The sequence below is a fragment of the Canis lupus genome, chromosome 3 (assembly GCF_048164855.1).
Source record: "Canis lupus baileyi chromosome 3, mCanLup2.hap1, whole genome shotgun sequence".
In the NCBI taxonomy this organism is placed as follows: Eukaryota; Metazoa; Chordata; class Mammalia; order Carnivora; family Canidae; genus Canis; species Canis lupus.
The window spans coordinates 32,736,470-32,756,112 of record NC_132840.1 but is presented as its reverse complement, the minus strand read 5'-3'; the positions used below and the strand labels follow the sequence as shown (position 1 = coordinate 32,756,112).

General features: G+C 49.1%; 1 protein-coding gene across 1 annotated transcript; it reads right to left on the bottom strand.

The window, feature by feature from the left end:
• Window positions 1-14,081: 14,081 nt before the first annotated feature.
• On the bottom strand, window positions 14,082-19,516 carry HES4 (hes family bHLH transcription factor 4). Its single transcript, XM_072820216.1, has 5 exons — window positions 19,236-19,516; window positions 19,054-19,149; window positions 18,864-18,951; window positions 17,979-18,762; window positions 14,082-15,316 (listed from the first exon to the last, which is right to left on the bottom strand). The coding sequence occupies exons 1-4, from the start codon at window positions 19,341-19,343 to the stop codon at window positions 18,377-18,379; spliced, it is 678 nt and encodes a 225-aa protein (XP_072676317.1). The 5' UTR covers window positions 19,344-19,516; the 3' UTR covers window positions 14,082-15,316; window positions 17,979-18,376.
• Window positions 19,517-19,643: the final 127 nt, after the last annotated feature.

Genomic DNA, 19,643 nt, shown 5'->3' with positions numbered 1-19,643 from the left:
CCAGTCCTGCACGGGCCTCCCGTTTCCAAGCTGAAGGCCACTCTGCATTTCATCTCTTGGCCCAGGCTGACCTTTCCTCTTAAAGTAGCCCCACCTGCTATGAGACCTCAGGCCCTCCGCCAGCAGCTCCATCTTCTCTCTCTCCACCAACCCAGGCCCTTCTGGGTCTTAGGGCTTTTCCCTGTTACCTGTGAGGATTGCAGAGTGATAAGTGAAAAATCACCATTCCAGAACATTCCTAAAGGTGTTGCTGACTAGGGGTGGAGCAAGGCTTGCACCTCTGGCCTCTGGTCTCAAGAGGCTCCTTGGCCCCTCCTCCAGCAGCATCACTGAAACTGCCAGTGAGGCTCAAGGGATCAGTGGGATCATTGAGGGCTCTTGGTTGCAGGAAGCCCAAGGAGTATGGGCCTTGGGCCTCTAGAGAGGGTTAGGAGGATTCAGGGGTGGAAAGTGGGGTTATTCCCCACCAGCTTCTCTCCTGACTTAGGCTCCTATAAAAGGGCCCAAGAAAGAGGTAGTAGCACAGAGTCTAATCCTCCAAGAAAGGGAGTCTGATGTTGTGCCACCCTCCCAACCCCTCCTATACCCCACTCTGCCCCCACCCACCCCCCGCGCCCAGGGTGAACCAGCCACTAAGAGTAGAGCCACCAAGTGTGTCAGGGACTCAGAGATGGGCCTCTGGAATATTACCTCCTCTTCCAGGCCCTCATGAGCACTTTTCCTAAAACTTGTCTATCCTGAGAGGGGTCACAAGAAGGACTCTTTTTTCACAGTTGAGCTTGGTGGGGCACACAGAGGGCGAGAGACTTGCACACGACCACACAGCTGGGAAATGGCAGAGCTGGGTTGCAAAGTCCCTACTCTCAGCCATTCTCTAAGCCATCCTGATCTTGGGGCTGATGTTGGCCATCCCCACGCAGGTCCCTGTGACACGCACACTTGTGGATTCCAGGCTAGGAGACATCTAAACAAATAGGTAAATGAGACCATTTCTGACAGCAACATAATGTAAGAAGGAAGCCCTGAGGAGAGAATAGGTGCCCTGAAGGGACTGGAGACTTCTCTGCAGAGACGGCTTTCAAGGGCCAGAAGGACAAGCTTCAATGGGTGGGAGATGGCAATGGCCAAGGCTGCGAGGGTGATGATGGAGGGATCAACTTTACACACAGGATGAGAGAGGCTGGAGTGCTTTGATTCCAGGAAACTAGGTGGCATATCCCACGTGCAGGAAGTGTGCAAATGATGAGCGCAGGGGTAGCTGCTGCCAAATCCACCCAGGAGGGGCGCCACCTGTTGGTATCTGCCCCCTGGCCACCCTGCACCTCTGGCCAGCCTGGCCTGTAATGAACTTTATACAAGTGGAATTGTACCCTAAGAACTGTTCTGTGTCTGTGGAAAAAGAAAACCCAGTTTCCTTCTTATATTGTTCTCCTCCGAGTCTCCAGCACTACCCACACAAATGCTTCCCTTCTGTCTCTCTGATACCAACCTGGTGTCCTACAGTTGAACGTGGTTCTGACCCCCTCTACCTGGAGACAGACCCCACAGGTGAAGGGCTCAGCCTCCTTCAGATGCCAGTGACAAGCAGCAGGTCCTTAGGACATCCACAACTTCTGAACAACTTGGCTACTAACCAGAGTTCCCCATGAGCCCTCCCCCTTGGATTCGATTAATTCACTAGAGCGGCTCTCAGAAGTCAGGGAAACATTGACTTAGGTTTATCAGTTTATTGTATGAGGATACGATAAAGGGTAGAGGTGAACAGCCAGATAGAAGAGATGGATAGGGTGAGGTATGTGGGAAGGGCATGGAGCTTCCGTCCCCTGTCCAGGGGGCTGCTCTCCACATGTTCACCAACCTGGAAGCTCTCTGAACCCCATACTGTTGGGATTTTATGGAGGCTTCTTTTTTTAAGATTTTATTTATTTATTCATGAGAGACACACATAGAGAGAGAGGCAGAGACATAGGCAGAAGGAGAAGCAGGCTCCCTACAGGGAGCGCGATGTGGGATTCGATCCCAGAACTCCAAGATCATGCCCTGGGCCGAAGGCAGGAGCTCAACCCTTGAGCCACCCAGGTGTCCCTGGAGGCTTCTTCACATAGGCATGATGGCTCATTAACTCCATTTCCAGCCCCTCTCCCCTCTCTGGAAGATGGGGGGCTGGTCTTTCTGATGACCATTCCTATCTGAGAGCCCACCTGGAATTGCCTCATTAGAACAAAAGATGGTCCTGGTACTCTTGTCACTTACAAATTTATAAGGTTTCAATAGCTCTGTACCGGGAATGGAGAGCAGAAACCAATATGTATATTTTCTATGATCTCATAGTTGGCCTCCTTTGAGCCTCACCATTTTTGGAGTGAGGCATGTCAGGAGTTGTGCTGTCAGCTTCACCCCCAAGAGTGGAGCACGTGTGAATGTACATGTCTCTGCATCATGTCTCCATGGATAGAAATTTGGGTTGTTTCCACTTTGCAGCTATTAAAAATAATGATGCTACAGACAATCCAGAACATTTCTTTTGGAAAACTTGTGTTCGTGGTTTTGGAGAGGTCAGAGGGCTGGGCCAGAGGGTGTGCGTGTTCAGCCTCAGACGACACTCCCCAGCAGTTTTCCTGAATGGCTGTATACTTGCTCCGACCTCAGGACACACTCGGACAGTCTGTGTGCTACACGTCTGCTGCACGTCTTGGTCACCTTGGCACTCTAGAGGCTCCATGCCAGCCACATGGCAGTGTTAATTCACATGTCTTTTTCTGTGAAGGTATGTCTTGATGCTTTTGCCATTTTATGTGCTTTTTCCTTATTGATCTGTAGGGCTTGAGCATCTGGACATAAACTGTGGGCTGACTCTGTGTTATCAATATCTTCTCCCTCAGGTTTGTCTTGTCACTCTGTTCACAGTGCCTTTTGATAAACAGAAAGCTTTTTTAAAAGATTTTATTTATTTACTCATAAGAAACAGAGAGAGAGGCAGAGACACAGGCAGAGGGAGCGGCAGGCTCCATGCAGAGAGCCCGACATGGGACTCAATCCCAGGTCCCCAGGATCACGCCCTGGGCCGAAGGCAGACGCTCAACCGCTGAACCACCCAGGTGGCACTTTTCTGTTCTTTGAAAAACCCTTTGCCTGCCCCAAAGTCAAAGATTTCACGAAGAGACCCTTGCATATTGGTTTAAAGCTTTGTTGCTTTGCCTTTCACATTGGATCAACAATCCACTTGGTGTTAATTTTTGTGGATGGTAGGTGATGGGGTCGTGTCATACCTTTTTGTTTCCGTGTGGACACCTAGTTGGCCCAGTCCATGTCAAGGCCCAGGTCGCACACATGTATGGATCTGTCTACAGAGGCACAGCTCCACAGCCCCACAGCCCCACATGGTATTGGAGCCCTACAAGATGAGGGGGTTTGGAGGGTTTGGGGCAGGGCTTTTCAATAATTGCCCAGCTGACCTAGAAGAAGATAATACAGAGCCTGAAGGGAGGGAGGCAGGGAGGCTGGCTCTGAGGCTGTGAGGAGGGAGAAGGTGGACTAGGGTGATGGAGAGAAGGATCTCACCTGGGAGGACATGTGAGGACTGAGCTCAACTCTGAGGCTCCCCTTTCTTCCTTCCCCATCCAATCATGGAGGACTCCCTTGTTGGGGGCAGTTGAGGGATGTCTGGTGTAGACCTGGACCAGGGGTAACAAGTGGATGGACGATGGGCAGTTGGGCACACATGCCATAAAGCGGGGAGCAAGAACAGAGCAGGAAGACGGGCCTCAGGAGACTGAGGTTACAGGGAAGGCAGCCTGCTGTACCCCTTGGGGCCACATGAGGGCACCAGGACTCCACTGGAAGCAGACAGAGCTCAGCCCTTCCCACCCTTACCCTGGTCTGGGGGGGATGGATACTTAGGGGAGGCCTGGAGCCTCCTCTCCTGAAGCTGTGTGGCCCCCTGTGAGCCCTTGACCTTGCGACAGTAAGCACTGAAAAATAAGAGCCCACTTTCAATGAGAAGCTGTTACGTGCCAATCTTCAATGTTTTACACAAATAATGGGGCTTTTAACGTTTGTAAAAATAATTTTATTGAGGTACAATTTATATATGATAAACTGCACATATTTGACTGTAAAATTTGCTTAGTTTTGACATTTGTGATGCCCAGGGAGCAATCACCACAATCCAGAGTGAATATGCCCATCACCCCTAATGGCTCCTGTACCATTGGCAATGCCTTCTTCCCTACTGCCAAGCTGACCATCAATCTACAATAGTTAGATGACAGTGTCTAGAACTTTAAGTAAATTGGATTATAAAGTATGTACTTTGTACAGTGTGTCTAAGTTCTGTCACTCAGCATAATTTGAAATTCATCCATTATATATAACAATATAACAGTTCTTTTTTTTTAAAGACTTTATTTAATTATTTTAGAGAGCACGAGTGGGGAGAGGGGATCTCAAGCAGACTCCAGCCCAGCACAGAGCCTGACATAGGGCTGCATCTCACTTAGAGTGTGACCTGAGCCAAAACCAGGAGTCAGATGCTCAACTGACTGAGCTACACAGGCGCCTCTCTTTTTTTTATGTATTAACATGGAGTATTTCATTGTTGGATATACCTTAACTTATTAATCCATTCACCTGCTGATGAACATTTTGTTTTGTTTTTTTAAGATTTTATTTATTTATTCATAGAGACAGAGAGAGAGAGAGAGACAAAGACACAGGCAGAGGGAGAAGCAGGCTCCATGTAGGGAGCCCGACGTGGGACTCGATCCAGGGCCTCCAGGATCACACCCTGGGCTGTAGGTAGCGCTAAACTGCTGCGCCACCGGGGCTGCCTGCTGATGAACATTTTGAATGTTCATCATGATGAGTATTTTGGAGCTATTATATATAAAGCTTTTGTGAATGTTTGTGTTTAAGTCTGTGTGGACATGTGCTTTCATTTTTCTTGGGTAAACACTTAGGGTGGAGGGGCTAGGTTATATGATAGGTGTGTGTTTAACTTTTAAGAAACTGCCAAACTATTTTTTAGTGTGGGTACGAGTTTTTGTTCCCATTAGAAATGTATGAACGGGGCAGCCCCGGTGGCTCAGTGGTATAGCACTGCTTTCAGCCTAAAATGTGATCCTGGAGACCAGGATTGAGTCCCGCGTCGGGCTCTCTGCATGGAGCCTGTTTCTCCCTGTGTCTGTGCCTCTCTCTCTCTCTCTGTCTCTCATGAATAAATAAATAAAATCTAAAAAAAAAATTCTTAGAAATATATGAACGTTCCAGTTGCCCCACATCCTTGTCAACACTTGGTATGGTCGGTCTTTTTAACTTTAATTATTCTAATAGATATACAGTGGCATCTCTGTGGTTTTTTTTTTTTAATTTTAAAACATTTATTTATTCATGACACAGAGAAAGAGGCAGGGACATGGGCAGAGGAGAAGCAGGCTCCCTGCTGGAGCCTGATGTGGGACCCAATTCCAGGACCCCAGGATCACGCCCTGAGCTGAAGGTGCTCAACCTCTGAGCCACCAGGCGTCCCTCTCATAGTGGTTTTAATTTTAATTTCCTTAATGACAAGTGATGTTGAGCATGTTTTCATGTGTTTGTCATCCATAGATCTTCGTCTATGAAATAACTGATTAAATCTTTTGCCCTTTTTTTTTAAAGATTTATTTATTTATTCATGAGAGACACAGACTGAGTGAGAGGCAGAGACAAGTAGAGGGAGAAGCAGGCTCCTCACAGGGAGCCAGATGTGGGACTTGATCCCAGATCCTGGGATCACAATCTGAGCCAAAGGCAGGCGCCCAACCACTGAGCCACCCAGGTGTCCCTTGCCCATTTTCTTAACATGGTTATTTGTTTTCCTATTATTGAGTCTTCAGAGTTCTTTATATGTTCTGCATATAGGTTCTTTATTAGATATGTGATTTGAAAATATTTTCTCCTAGTCTATGGTTCATCTTTTTGTTTTCTTTACAATATCTCTTGAAGAGCAGAGGTTTTTAATTTTCATGAATTCCAATTTACCCATTTGTCTTTCATGGAAATTTTTTCTTTTTCTTTTTCTTTTTTTTTAGGTGTTGCAGCTAAGAAATCTTTGCCTAACCGAAGTTCACAAAGATTTCCTAAGTTTTCCCCAAAAAGTTTTAGATTTTGTCTTTAGGTCTATAATCCATTTTGAGTTAATTTGTGTATATGGTGTGAGGTAGAGATCCAAGTTATTTAATTTGCACTTAGATGTCCCATCCTGTTGTTCCCACACTATTTGTTGAAAAGCCTCCTTTCTCTCCTAAATTGTCTTTGCAACTTTGTTGAAAATCAACTGACCATATAGGCATGGGTGAGTCTTGGTTAATAGTTTTGACTTTTAGTATTTTAAACATGTTGTTCCAGTTTCCTTGCATGCCTTGTTTCTTTTTCTTTTTTTTTTTTAAGACTTTATTTATTTATTTGAGAGAGAGAAAGAGCACAGAGGAAGAGGAAGAAGCAGACTTGCCACTGAGCCAGAAGTCTGACCACAGGGCTGGATCCCAGGACCCTGAGATCATGACCTGAATCAATTGAGCCACCCAGGCACCCCTGTATTTTTTTAATTTTTAATTTATTATATTTAAAAAAAAATATTTTATTTATTGACTTATTCATGAGAGACACAGAGAGAGAGAGAGAGGCAGAGACACAGGCAGAGGGAGAAGCAGGTTCCATGCAGGGAGCCCGACGACGTGGGACTCGATTCTGGGTCTCCTGTATCACGCCCTGGGCTGAAGGCGGCACTAAACCACTGAGCCACTGGGGCTGCCTTATTTTTATTATTTTTAAAGTAATCTCTACACCGAATGTGGGGATCAAACTCATAACCCTGAGAGATCAAGAGCCACATGCTCTACCAACTGAGTCAGCCAGGTGCCCCTCTGTCTTTTTCATTGTAGTTATCCAAGTGAGTGGGAAGTGGTATCTCACTGTGGTTTTGGATTAAATTTCCATGATGGCTAATGATGTTGAGTATCTTTTCAGGTGCTTGTTGGTCACTTATATATCGTTTTTTTTTTTTTCCACTTATATATCTTTAGAGAAATGTCCATTCAGGTTTCTCACCCAATTTTTAGTTGAGTTATTTGTATTTTTATTATTGAGTTGAGAGTTATTATATATTTTATATATATATATATATAAAATACCTATCAATATGTATTTGTATATTATATATAAAGAAAATTAAAAAAAAAAAAAAAAAGAAAATACCAGGCAGCCCGGTATATATATATATAACATAACATATGTTATGTTATATATAACATGTATATAACATAACATATGTATATAATATATATGTTATGCAATGTTTTCTCCTGTCTTTTACTGTTTTTGGATAATGTCCTTTGAGGTATTTTTACATTTTTATTAAGTTCAATTTATTTTTCTTTTTTTTTTAATATTTTATTTATTTATTAATGAGAGACACAGAGAGAGACAGAGAGACAGAGACACAGGCAGAGGGAGAAGCAGGCTCCACGCAGGGAGCCCAACATGGGACTCAATCCCAGGACTCCAGGATCACGCCCTGGGCCCAAGGCAGGTGCTAAACCGCTGAGCCACCCAGGGATCCCCCAGTTCAATTTATTTTTCTTTTGTCATTATGCTTTAATATCATACCTGGGGGGCGGAATCCCTGGGTGGCCCAGCGGTTTAGCGCCTGCCTTCAGCCCAGGATGCAATCCTGGAGTCCTGGGATCGAGTCCCACATCGGGCTCCCTGCGTGGAGCCTGCTTCTCCCTCTGCCTGTGTCTCTACCTCTCTCTCTCTCTCTCTCTCTGTGTGTCTTTCATGAATAAATAAATAAATAAAATCTTAAAAAATATATATCATACCTGGAAAGGCTTTGCCTAAGGTCCTTTATCAACCAAGATCATTTTCTTCTAAAAATTTTATAAAAGTGTTAGCTCATTCATTTATGTGTAGCATCTATTTTGAGCTAATTTTTGTGTATGGTGTGAGGAAAGATGTGGATAATGAGATGTCCCAACATTTGTTGAAATGACTGGTCTTTCCCCTATTGGATGGTCCTGGCATTCTTGCAGAAAATCAACTGACAGTAAATATGATGGCCTATTTTTGAACTCTCATTTCTCAATCACTATGTCTAACCTCAATCTCATACTAGTACCAAACTATCTTAATTACTGTAGTTTTATAATAAGTTTTGCAATTAGAAGGTTGAGTCTTACAGCTTTGCTCTTCTTTATCAAGACCATTTTGGATATTCTGAGTTGCTTGAATTTCCATATGAATTTTAGAGGCAGCTTGTCAATTTCTGAAAAAATCTTAGCTGGAATTTTTTTTTTTTTTTTTTTTTTTTTTTAGATTGTATCTATTTATTCATGAGAGACACAGAGAGAGAGGCAGAGGGAGAAGCAGGCTCCTTGAGGGAAGCCTGATGTGGGCCTCAATCCCAGGACCCTGGGATCCCATCCTGAACCAAAGGCAGATATCTGCTCAACCACTGAGCCACCCAGGTGTCCCTCCTAGCTGGAATTTTGATAGTGATTACGTTGAATCTAAAAGTCAATTTGGAAAGTATTGGTTAATGATATTAATGAAAGTAAGAATTAATGATATTTAACCTTCTGATCCATGAATATGGGATAGCTTTTCATTTATTTAGGACTTATTTAATATCTTTGAATAGTGCTGTGTTGATTTCAATGTGTGAGTTATGCACTTCTTTTATTAAATATATTCCTAAGTATTTTATTCTTTTTGATGTTATTGTAAATGGAACAGATTTCTTTTTCTTTCTTTCTTTCTTTCTTTCTTTCTTTCTTTCTTTCTTTCTGATAGTCACAGAGAGAGAGAGAGAGAGAGAGGCAGAGACACAGGCAGAGGGAGAAGCAGGCTCCATGCACCGGGAGCCCGACTTGGGATTCGATCCAGGGTCTCCAGGATCGCGCCCTGGGCCAAAGGCAAGCGCCAAACCGCTGCGCCACCCAGGGATCCCTGGAACAGATTTCTTAATTTGATTTTCTTTTTTCTGCAATGAGCATTTTTATTTTTTTTTTAAAGATTTTATTTATTTATTCACAAGAGACACACACAGAGAGAGAGGCAGAGACACAGGAAGAGGGAGAAGCAGGCTCCATGTAGGAGCCAGATGTGGGACTTGATCCTGGGACTCCAGGATCACACCCTGAGCCGAAGACAGACGCTTAACAGCTGAGCCACCCAGGTGTCCCAGGAATGAGCATTTTTAAAAGTCAAATTTTTGTTGTTAAAATATTTATTTGTTTGAGAGAGGGAGAGAATGAGTGGTGGGGAGGGACAGAAGGAGAGAGAGAAGACGACTTCCTGCTGAGCAAGGAACCAGATTCAGGACTTGACCCCAGGATCCTAAGATCACCACCGGAGTTGAAAGCAGATGTTTCACTGACTGAGCCACCCAGGTGCCCCGACATTTTATTTTTTAATTTAGATTCAATTAATCAACATACAGTGTATTATTAACTTCAGATGTAGAGTTCAGTGATCCATCAGCCTTATATAACACCCAGTGCTCACTGTATCCCATGCCCTCCTAATGTCTATCACCCAGTTAGCCCATCCCCCATTCCTTAATTTCATTTTCAAATTATTACCAGTGTGTAGAAATACTGTTGATCTTTATTTTTATTTTTATTTATTTTTTTAAAGAGATTTTATTTATTTATTCATGAGAGACACACAGAGAGAGAGGCAGAGACACAGGCAGAGGGAGAAGCAGGCTCCATGCAGGGACTCCAGGATCATGCCCCGGGCCAAAGGGGCAGGCGCTAAACTGCTGAGCCACCCAGGGATCCCTGAAATACTGTTTTTTTTTTTTTTTTTAATTTTTTATTTATTTATGATAGTCACAGAGAGAGAGAGAGAGAGAGAGAGAGAGGCAGAGACACAGGCAGAGGGAGAAGCAGGCTCCATGCACCGGGAGCCCGACGTGGGATTCGATCCCGGGTCTCCAGGATCACGCCCTGGGCCAAAGGCAGGCGCCAAACCGCTGCGCCACCCAGGGATCCCCCTGAAATACTGTTGATTTTTAAAATATCAATCTTGTACCCTGCAACCTTGCTTAATTCATTTATTAGTTTTAATTGTTTTCTTAGTGGATTTCTTGGATTTCTTACATATAAGGTCATGTCATTTGAGCATATTACTTTTTCCATTCCAATCTGGGTGCCTTTTATTTCATTTCCTTACCTAACTGGCCTAGCTAGAACTTCCTACACTGCTGGACAGAAGTGGCACCAGCAGACACCATTGTTTTATTCCTGTATCATAGCAATTTGATTATGTGATTCCTTGATGTAGTTTTCTTCAAACTTCTTAGGCTTGAGTTTTCTTGAGCTTCTTGGATCTGTGGGTTTTCTAAATTTACATCAAGACTGGAAAAATTCTAGTCATTATTTCTTTCAGTGTTTTCTATGTCTTCCTCTTGGCTGTTCTCTTGTCTCTAGCATCTCCAGCTGTACTGGTTCCCCACCCCCACCCAGGGTCAGGAAGTCTGCTGAACTGCCGGGCTCCCGGCTCCCTGCAGTGGAGGCCTGAACCTTCTTCTAAACCTTCAGCTGGAACAATACAGGGCTCACTTCATTTGTTGCCCACTTCTCAGGGACCACTGTCTTTCAAGCTTGTTAGTTCATATATTTTGTCCACGTTTTAGTTGTTTTAGTCAGGAGGATAAATCTGGTCCCTGCTCCTCCACCTTTGGTGGAGGCAATTGTCATTATGCAGATTGTTTCTTTTATTTAATTCCTTCAATCACACAGTGCTAGAGGTTAGTATTACTAATCCTATACATTTGAGATTTTGTGACTTGCCCAAGGTCACACAACTAAGGGACAGCAGAAATAAAATTTAATCCCAGTCTGTGGGATTAAGAAGCCTTCCCTGAACCACCGTGCTGACAAGACCTTGAGGGGTGCCCAACACAAGAGCCCCACGCGGAGATTGTGGATGTAGGGCACATACACGTCTGCAGCCTTCCCAAACACAGAACAGGCTGAAGGAAATTCAGCACATGGGAGAGAAGGTCTGAGTCTGTACGTCTTTGTGGGAAAGGCCCTGGCTGCCTCTGAGGGGGTTCTCTGTACCCAATGCAGCCTCTATCTCTGACCAAGGGATTGTGTGTCTCTGACTCAGCATGTTTGTCCTCCTCAATCCAAGTGGAACAGGTTCTAGGTGGGAAGACCTCCAGAAGAAGCCCAGCAGCAGGTGCTGTTCTGGGAAGAGCTGGTTACTGCTTCCCTCCCAATTCCCTTCTCCAAACTTCCCCCAATGCCACATCACAGGCCTGAGGGGACTGTGCACCCCAGACTGCAGTGGATGGCAGCCAAGAACCCCACAACCTGGTCACATACACACACACATACACACACAGAGTTGCAGCCACAGGACCTGTTGTTACAGCTGCCTGCTCTAAGTACTTCTTGGGGACTGGAACATTCCAGCACTATCTCATTCACTCCACACAACCCTTCCAAGCTCCAGGCTGAGGTGGACCAGAATATTCCCCAGTGTTCTGGGCTGCCTTGGGCAAGAGGTCAAATTTCAGGCTGAGGCTCACCATGGGGTTCATCTGGGGAAGGTCCCCTCTGTACCCTCGTGCCAGGGAGCAACAACATACACAAAGGAGCATCAGCCCAGACACCTGAAGCTGTTTCTGCCCTCCGGAGGAGCAGTCATTTGCCCTGTGACTTCCAGAAAGTTAACTGCCTCCTGTCACCAATCTACTTGGAAACAGTAAGTTCTGGTATTTTAAGGGCTACCAGATTGGGTAGCTTATCAACAACAGAAACATACGCTGGCCCTCACAGTTCTGGAGGCCGAAGTCCGAGATCAGGGTGCCAACAGGCTGATTTTGTGAGGGCCCCTTCATAGTTGTGGATTGCTGCCCTCTGTTTCGTTACCTGGCAGAGTGAGTGCGAGCTCCCATGCCCTCAATCCACTGGACCTTTTATATGGACCTCAATCTACTCTCCTTACTGAGGGCTCTACCCTTGTGAGCAGTTCACCTCCAAAACGCTCCATTTCCTAATGCCATCACCTTGGGGGGAGCTGGTCAGTCTAGGGCACCTGGCCTTTGCTCAGGAAAAGTCTGACCAAATATCACCAGCTCTAAGTGAGCAGACTAGTCAGCTCAGATTCTGGGATGGGACTCATACCTCTCAATTTTGCAAACCAAATCTCTAGAGACACATTCACGGAACTCTTTTCCTAAAGCTGAACTGGAGAAGGAAATTGCTTGCTCACACCACTGGATGATGGCCTGTTCCACCAGAGCTAGTCTTTGTGGGTTTTTTTGTTTTGTTTTGTTTTTAAAGATATTTATTTATTTATTTATTTATTTATTTATTTATTTATTTATTTATATTTTTAATTTTTATTTTTAATTTTTATTTATTTATGATAGTCACACAGAGAGAGAGAGGCAGAGACATAGGCAGATGGAGAAGCAGGCTCCATGCACCGGGAGCCCGACGTGGGATTCGATCCCAGATCTCCAGGATCATGCCCTGGGCCAAAGGCAGGCGCTAAACCGCTGCACCACCCAGGGATCCCAAAGATTTTATTTATTTATTCATGAGAGACAGAGAGAGAGAGAGAGAGGCAGAGACACAGGCAGAGGGAGGAGCAGGCTCCATGCAGGGACTCCAGGATCCTGGGTCTCCAGGATCACGCCCCGGACTGAAGGTGGCACTAAACTGCTGAACCATGGGGGCTGCCCAGAGCCAGTCTTTGAATGTGCAGAAAGCAGCTCAGCTGGAGCTCATATAACACTTTCCTGACCCCAGGCTGGCAGGAGAGCTGAGGTCAGTGGCATCACAGGGCCTGGGGCCTTGAACAATGAGAGGGGAGGGTCAGGAGCCAAATCAGCCCCCAGCCCTCTGGGTGTGACTGTTTAGTGCAGGCAGCGGTCAGGTCAGCATTCAGGTCAGGTCAGCTATCAGGTCAGCTCGGAAGTTGGGAGGTGAGAGTGGGATGGTGTCCCCTCCCTATACCCAGGGGCTGCTGACCTCTCTCCCTCACTGTGCTAAATTGGCAAGGGGTGCTGGGGGACCTTCAGTGAGGGGAGGGGTAGGGCTGGAGAGGCCCTGCTCTCCACTAGCCTCTGGCTGGGACAAGCAGCTCCAGGAAGGCTCCCCCTGCCAGTCCACTAGGTGGGTAAGGATGGGAGGGAAAGAGGTGGGATGGCCCTGCTGGCTCAGGTGTGTGCACCTCCCTCACAGTCAGGTCAGGGGTTGATGAGGGCCAAGCTTAGGGCTTTGAGCTGCCAACACTAACCATCTCCTCGTGCTGAGCCCCTACCTCCCCACACAGGCATTGGGACTCCTCACTCCACACTGTAGAGGCCCAGGTGTTGAACCCAAAACCCTCAGGTGGATGTTGGGGTCTGGTGGGACACCAGGAGGAGACACCTTTGAGGTAGCAGCAGACATGTACTTTTTGATAAGCATGGTTACCAGGCTGCATTAAGAGTTGATGCACCCCATCAGGGAGCAGGGCAGTGTGGCCCAGGAGTTTCAGTGTCTCTGCTATGGATGACAGGGCCAGGTGAGGCCAGGCCCACCCACAGTAGTGGTACTATGGCTCTCGGCAGGAAGCTTCTCTCACACCTGTTCTTGTTGGAAACCTGGAGCCCGTGACTCCACAACCCCATGCTCTGATCCAGGGTGCCCTATCAGTTACTGCCACAGAAATGACCCCTGGCTCTGCCTGGGTCCCTCAGGGGTGGACCTGGACTGTGACTGGTCAGCACCATGGCAGGGCCCTAGACTAGGGTCTGTAGTCCCTGCAACTATTATCATAAACGGAGAGTGGATGGGCCTGACTTTGACCTGGAAGCAGTTTCCTAGCAAGCCCCAAGAGTCCAGTCCTACCCCCACCCAACCTCTTCTACAACCCCGTTGTTAGGTGGGCAGGTGGGGGTGACTGTTGGGTGACTGTGGGTACACAGTTGTTTATTGCTATTGTTATTTAAGTTTTACATACAACTTATTTATTGCATAGCAAATTAATCTACAGTTTAGCAGCTTAAAATGACAAGCATTTATCATCTCACACAGTTTCTTTTTTTTTTAATTTTTATTTATTTATGATAGTCACATGAGAGAGAGAGAGAGAGAGAGAGAGAGGCAGAGGGAGAAGCAGGCTCCATGCACCGGGAGCCTGACGTGGGATTCGATCCCAGGTCTCCAGGATCACCCCCTGGGCCAAAGGCAGGCGCTAAACCGCTGCGCCACCCAGGGATCCCCCATCTCACACAGTTTCTGAGAGAGAAATTCAGGAGCTGCTCAGCTGGGTGGTTCTGGCTCGATTTCTCCTGAAGTTGCTGTCAAGATGTTGACAGTGGCTGGGGTCTCCTCCAAAGGCTCAAGGAGTTGGAGAATCTACTTCTAAACTCACTCTCACTCAGGTCCACACTCAGTTGGCCTCTTCATAGTCAAGGACAGCTGGCCTCCCCCAGAGTGAATGATGTGACAGAAAGAGACAGAATAAGATGGACTTGCAAACTAACATTAAAGAGACATCACATGGCTTCTGCAGGGCCCTATTGATCATGTGAGTCAACCTCTCAACACATCCACAAGCCTACAAACCAGGAGGGGGATTGCTGGTGGCCTTCTAGGAAGCTGCCAACCCCAGGGCCTATTTTCTTGCCCATAGTACATCCCAGGATAGATCTAGTCCCTAGGGCTCTAGGAAGCTGAGACAGAGCAGCCAGGCACAGCTGTGGGATCCTGTAGGCTCAACTTCCTGCCCTGGAAAGCTTGCCAGGTGATGGGAAGAGGCTGCTGGGGCCTGGAGATAATCAGGGGACCACTGATTTGGTGGGGGGAACTAAGGCCTCACCTCTCAGAAGCCAGGGCTCAAACAGCCCTGCCCCTCCACCACTCCAAATTTCCAACTGACTGCAGTTTCATGGGCCAACTTCTGTCACCACAGAGACTGATTCTTTCTCTAAATTTCAAACCCCCATGATTTGCTGTCATTGTTTGGTCCCAAGCCCTGGCCCCACAGGCAGATGGGACCCAGACACACAAGGCTCCCACACCCACAGAGGCAGGCAGTACTGCTGACCATGCACATGAATTTAGCAAACATTTACCCACTCTCCGACTGCCAGGAACTGGGCTGGAAGGAGACCCCACGTATTGAATGAGACTCCACCTACTGGTGGAGGGGAAATGATGGGCAGGCCTTCTAGCCTTCTTCTCCTCAGGAGGAGGTCCTGATTCCTCCCCCACCCCCACTACAGAGCCTGGGGAAGGTGCTTCATTTATTATTCAGCAGGAAATGTCTGCAAGACAAAAGCCAAGATAAAAATAGCTGGGTGGGTGGGTGGGAGGTCAGGGATAGGGGAGTAACCAGAAGCCCATCTAAGGGCAGTGAAGGGGGTAGGTGGGTAGGAAATGGGTGGAAGAGCGGGAGGGTAGAAAGGAGAACCCCTGGTGTGAGGGCAATTACTCTACATATTAGGCCCTAACTCCCCCCACTGAGGCCTGTACAAAAGCACTTGAGGAGGTCTGCTGGATTGGGCAGGTGTCCAGGCTGAGTGTGGGTCAGGGTGGGGGCCCTTCCACAGCTGGAGGCAAGAAGTGGCCTGGGGAGGAAGCCAGCTTCAGCTTGAGCTGTGTGTCCTTAGACCTCTCTGATGGAAGCAAGATCGACACCGTTCTCAGTCTTAAAAAAGAAGGAAATCTTGCCATTTATAACAACATGGATAGACCTAGAAGATATTACACTAAGTGAAATAATAATTCAGACGGAAAAAGATAAATACTGTATGTTTTTACTTAATATGTGGAATCTATAAAACAAGACAAATGAACAAACAAAAAATAGAGTCTTGGGGTGCGTGGCTGACTTAGTCGGTTGAGCATACAATCCCTGATCTTGGAGTTGTGAGCTCAAGCCCCATGCTGGATGTAGAGTTTACTTAAAAATAAAATCTTTAAAAAAATACTCCTAAATACAGAAAACAAACTGGTGGTTCTCAGAGGAAAGGTGAAGGGGGGGGGGTGGTGGTGGGTGAAACAGGCAAAAGGGAATTAGGAGGTAGAAACTTCCTGGTATATAATAAATAAGTCACAAAGATGAGAAATAGGGTATATGGTCAGTAATACAATAACTTTGTGCCCTAACAGATGGTGACTACTCATGGTGATGAGCACTGTCTAATGTACGCAACGGTCGAATCACTACCTTGTACACCTGAAATCAATACAACACTGTATGTCAACTATACTTCAAAAACTCTCCCAAACCTCCAGACTCTGACTTTCATTTAATCAATCAGGTCACTATGAACTTAAGTGTCCCAAGCAGGTGCTAGGAACAAAGGGAGTGACACAGATACGGCCTTAGCCTCTGGAGCCCACAGTGGCTGCCTCCAGGGGGAAAGTAAGGAGACAGCACCAGCAGGGAGGCTGATTCAAAAGGACAGAGCACCGGGGAGCTTGCCTGTCTGTGGGACTGTGTGTGGTCCCCCACAGAGCCTGAGAGGTCCTTGAGGGTCCTCATGGCACAGCTCCCTTTGGCCACAGTGTTGAGAGGATCAGAAGTAGGAAGTAAGAGGTATGGGTGGGTGGGGGCCAGGAGGCCAAGTTCCTGCTGCCCTCTCATGGGAGTAATGAGAGCATGATGGCCCAAGTTCCAGGTGATTTCCCCAGGTGGCCACACAGGTAGGAAGATCCCTCTTTTTCCTGCAGGATGTGAGGGGCCCACTTTGTACAGACCCTAACCACCCCCCTAATCACCCATCAGGCTTCACATCCCAAAGTGCCACACCCCTCCCCCAAGCTTCTGCCCTGAGACCCTCAGCAGCTCTCCTCCCTCAACCAAACTGAGCTTCCAGCTTCAGCAATGGACCCTGTGCTGGTCTCCTGCCCAAGAGAGCTTTCTAGGCCTAATCAACTATTCCTCCTGGACAGTCCTGCTAGTGCCACAGCTCTGAAGAAGGAGAGACTACTCTGAAGCTCCCCTAGGGCCAGGATCACTGAGTGTATAAAAGTCCAAGGATATAGTACCTGGCCCAGCAACTGCCACCATTTAGGACCACTGACCAAGGCCCTGGACTCTTGGGAAGATGGGCAAGGAGATCAGAGGGCCAAGAGTGATGGCTTGGCAGGGACCTGGAGATCTCTGCCAGGTGAGCATGGCTAAATGCGGGAGGGCCCAGGTGAATCCTGCCTCTAACACAACCATGGAAGCCACTGGAGGAGAAGCTAACCTCTAGCAGTGACTCACCCTCTTTCTCCTTGATGGGCCCTGGCCAGGTAGGCAGCAGGCTACCATCTGATGAACTTAGCTGCAGTAGGGAAATGAATCTTGGCTCAACCTCTGATGGGCTCAGGGTGAGACACTCCAGTCTGAACTTGTATGACTCAGATCACCCCCTCATTGCAACTGGAGCATAGCCCCCAGCAGCAGCTGAGGGAGACCTGTGATCTGGGACAGTGACTCCAGGGCTGATGTCCAATGCTGCCCAGCACTACTGCCCGGGACTGTAGGGCTGACACACAGCAGGTGCTCAGGACAGAGGCATGCGCAGGACCACCCTCCAGTCTTTTCCCACTATCAAGGAGACCTCCCCTCCCAGGGTACACAGCAGGACTGGACTCTGGTGGGACAGTACCCCCACACACAAGCCCTGACATTAAGTGCTCTTGGCCAGTCTTGCCCCAGTTCCCTGTCCTCAGGACTCAGCCAGTCTCTCCTGCTGGCTTTTCCGTGCACATTGGCCTGGGGCAGGCTCAGTCCAGGCAGCTTTTTGTTGAACCATAAGAACAAAGTAGGAAGTGGACCAAGCCAGAACCAGTGCACCAAGCCAGAAGCTTCAGGCCATGATCACCTCTCCCCACAGCTCAGCAGCCCAGAACAAGAAGTGACAATGTTTCCACCTTCTAAGGTCCACAGGAGTGAGAGTAGGGTAAAGTACTTTAAAACACAAACAAACCAACCTTGCCCAATGATGCCGCCAAGACTGCTTTCTGACATTGGGATACATTCCAGAAAATGTGATGACTAGTTGTCGTTTTCCTGGGCCTCCTCAGTGGCTTCTCACATTCCTAGTGCTTCCAGGAGGGTCGCTGGCTCCTCCACAGAGGCAGGCACATCGGCCAAGCCTTGGGGTAGAGGAAAGGCAGGGTACAGAGCCTGGGGGAAGGGCCACCCGCAGTCCTGCCCCAGAAGTCTGGCGCAAAGTAACCAGCAGAGCCCCAGAACTAAGGGCTGAAAGAAACGCCAGCCTAGAGTCTTCACAAAGAAAAGATCAAAGCTCCCTCCACGCGGCCTCTGGAAACAAATATTCTCAGGCACGCTCTCAGCAAGGGCCACGGCCCCAGAACCGTGTGCAGCCTCAGCGCAGCCAAGGCCTCCAGGGCGCGCCCCGGTTCTGCAGCCCCGCCCTAGGGACGGTGGGGGGCGTCCCGGTCAGGCCCGGCGGGAGCCGCAGCGCGAAGGCGTACCCGGGGCGCAGCAGGGGGAAGGGGCCGTCGAAAGCCGGGAGCGGCGGGCAAGCCGTGTAGACCTCGGGCGCGCGGGCCTCTGCAGCGGGGGGTGTCGGGGCGGGGCGGCGCGAGGGCCCCAACTGGCCCAGGCAGGCCGCCAGGTGGCCGAGCAGGCGAGAGCGCACTTCGGCCGGGACGCCCTCGCAGCCGGCCAAGAAGCGATTCACCTCCGCGAGACACTCGTTGAAGCCGGCGCGGTACTTGCCCAGGACCGCGGGGTCGGCGCTGAGCGCGGCTGCGGGGCGGCAGGGGACAGGCGGTCGGTTCCCGCCGCGGCGGTCCGGGGGGCGCCTCCCGGCCACCTCCTCCCACACGCCGCTGCTGCCCGCGCCTCACCTGTCACCTGCACTCGCCGCAGGCTCTGCAAGTGCCTCACGGTCATCTCCAGGATGTCTGCTTTCTCCAGCTTCGAATGGCGGGAGCTCTGGGGGGAGGGCGGTGGTGGGCGGCTTGCAAGCCAGTAGAGCGCCAAGACTTGCGGGTCCGCACCTCCGCCCCTCGACCTCCCCTCCCGACCCCGACTTACATCCTTCCTGAAAGCGTCCAGGATGAGGGTCTTGAGCTGCGCGAGGCTTTCGTTGATGCGCGCTCGGCGCCGCTTCTCCATGACCGGCTTGGAGGACTGTGGATCGGGCTGTGGCTGAGTCCCGCGTCCATCCGCCCCACCCCACGCCCCCACCCCCCCGCCCCGCCCCGCCGGGTCCCCACCTTTCGGTGCTCCGCCGCACTCCGGGGCTTATTCGGGGTTCGGCTAGCGCTGGCCGGCGCTCCTGCCAGCGGCGAGGCCCTCGGCTTCCCTGGGGTGTCCGCAGGCATGGTGCGCCTCCGGGGCCGGGCGGGGTGCACCGCCGGCGGCGGGCGGGCGCGCGGCGTCCCACGCTCCCCTCGCTCGGGTCTCAGGCTGCAGGCCCGCGCGCACACTTGCCAGCCGCTCGGCTATTTAAGGCAGCGCGGCCGCCGGCTGTGTGAACCGGGCTCGGCATTCTTTCCCACACTCTCACCAGCCAATGAGAGGCTGCGCTCCACCCGCCTGCCGCCCCCCCCGCCCCGGCCGCCGCCCCCGCCCAATGTCAGCCCCGCCCCGGCTCCCCGCCCAGCGATCCAGCGCGCGACAAA

Excerpts from the sequence above, each read along its gene's own strand:
- HES4 (XM_072820216.1), bottom strand. The coding sequence starts at position 19,343 with ATGCCTGCGGACACCCCAGGGAAGCCGAGGGCCTCGCCGCTGGCAGGA. Across the intron at positions 19,150-19,235 it reads GTGCGGCGGAGCACCGAAAG|TCCTCCAAGCCGGTCATGGA; the intron begins GTGGGGACCCGG and ends CCCGATCCACAG. Across the intron at positions 18,763-18,863 it reads GCGGCGAGTGCAGGTGACAG|CCGCGCTCAGCGCCGACCCC; the intron begins GTGAGGCGCGGG and ends GCCGCCCCGCAG.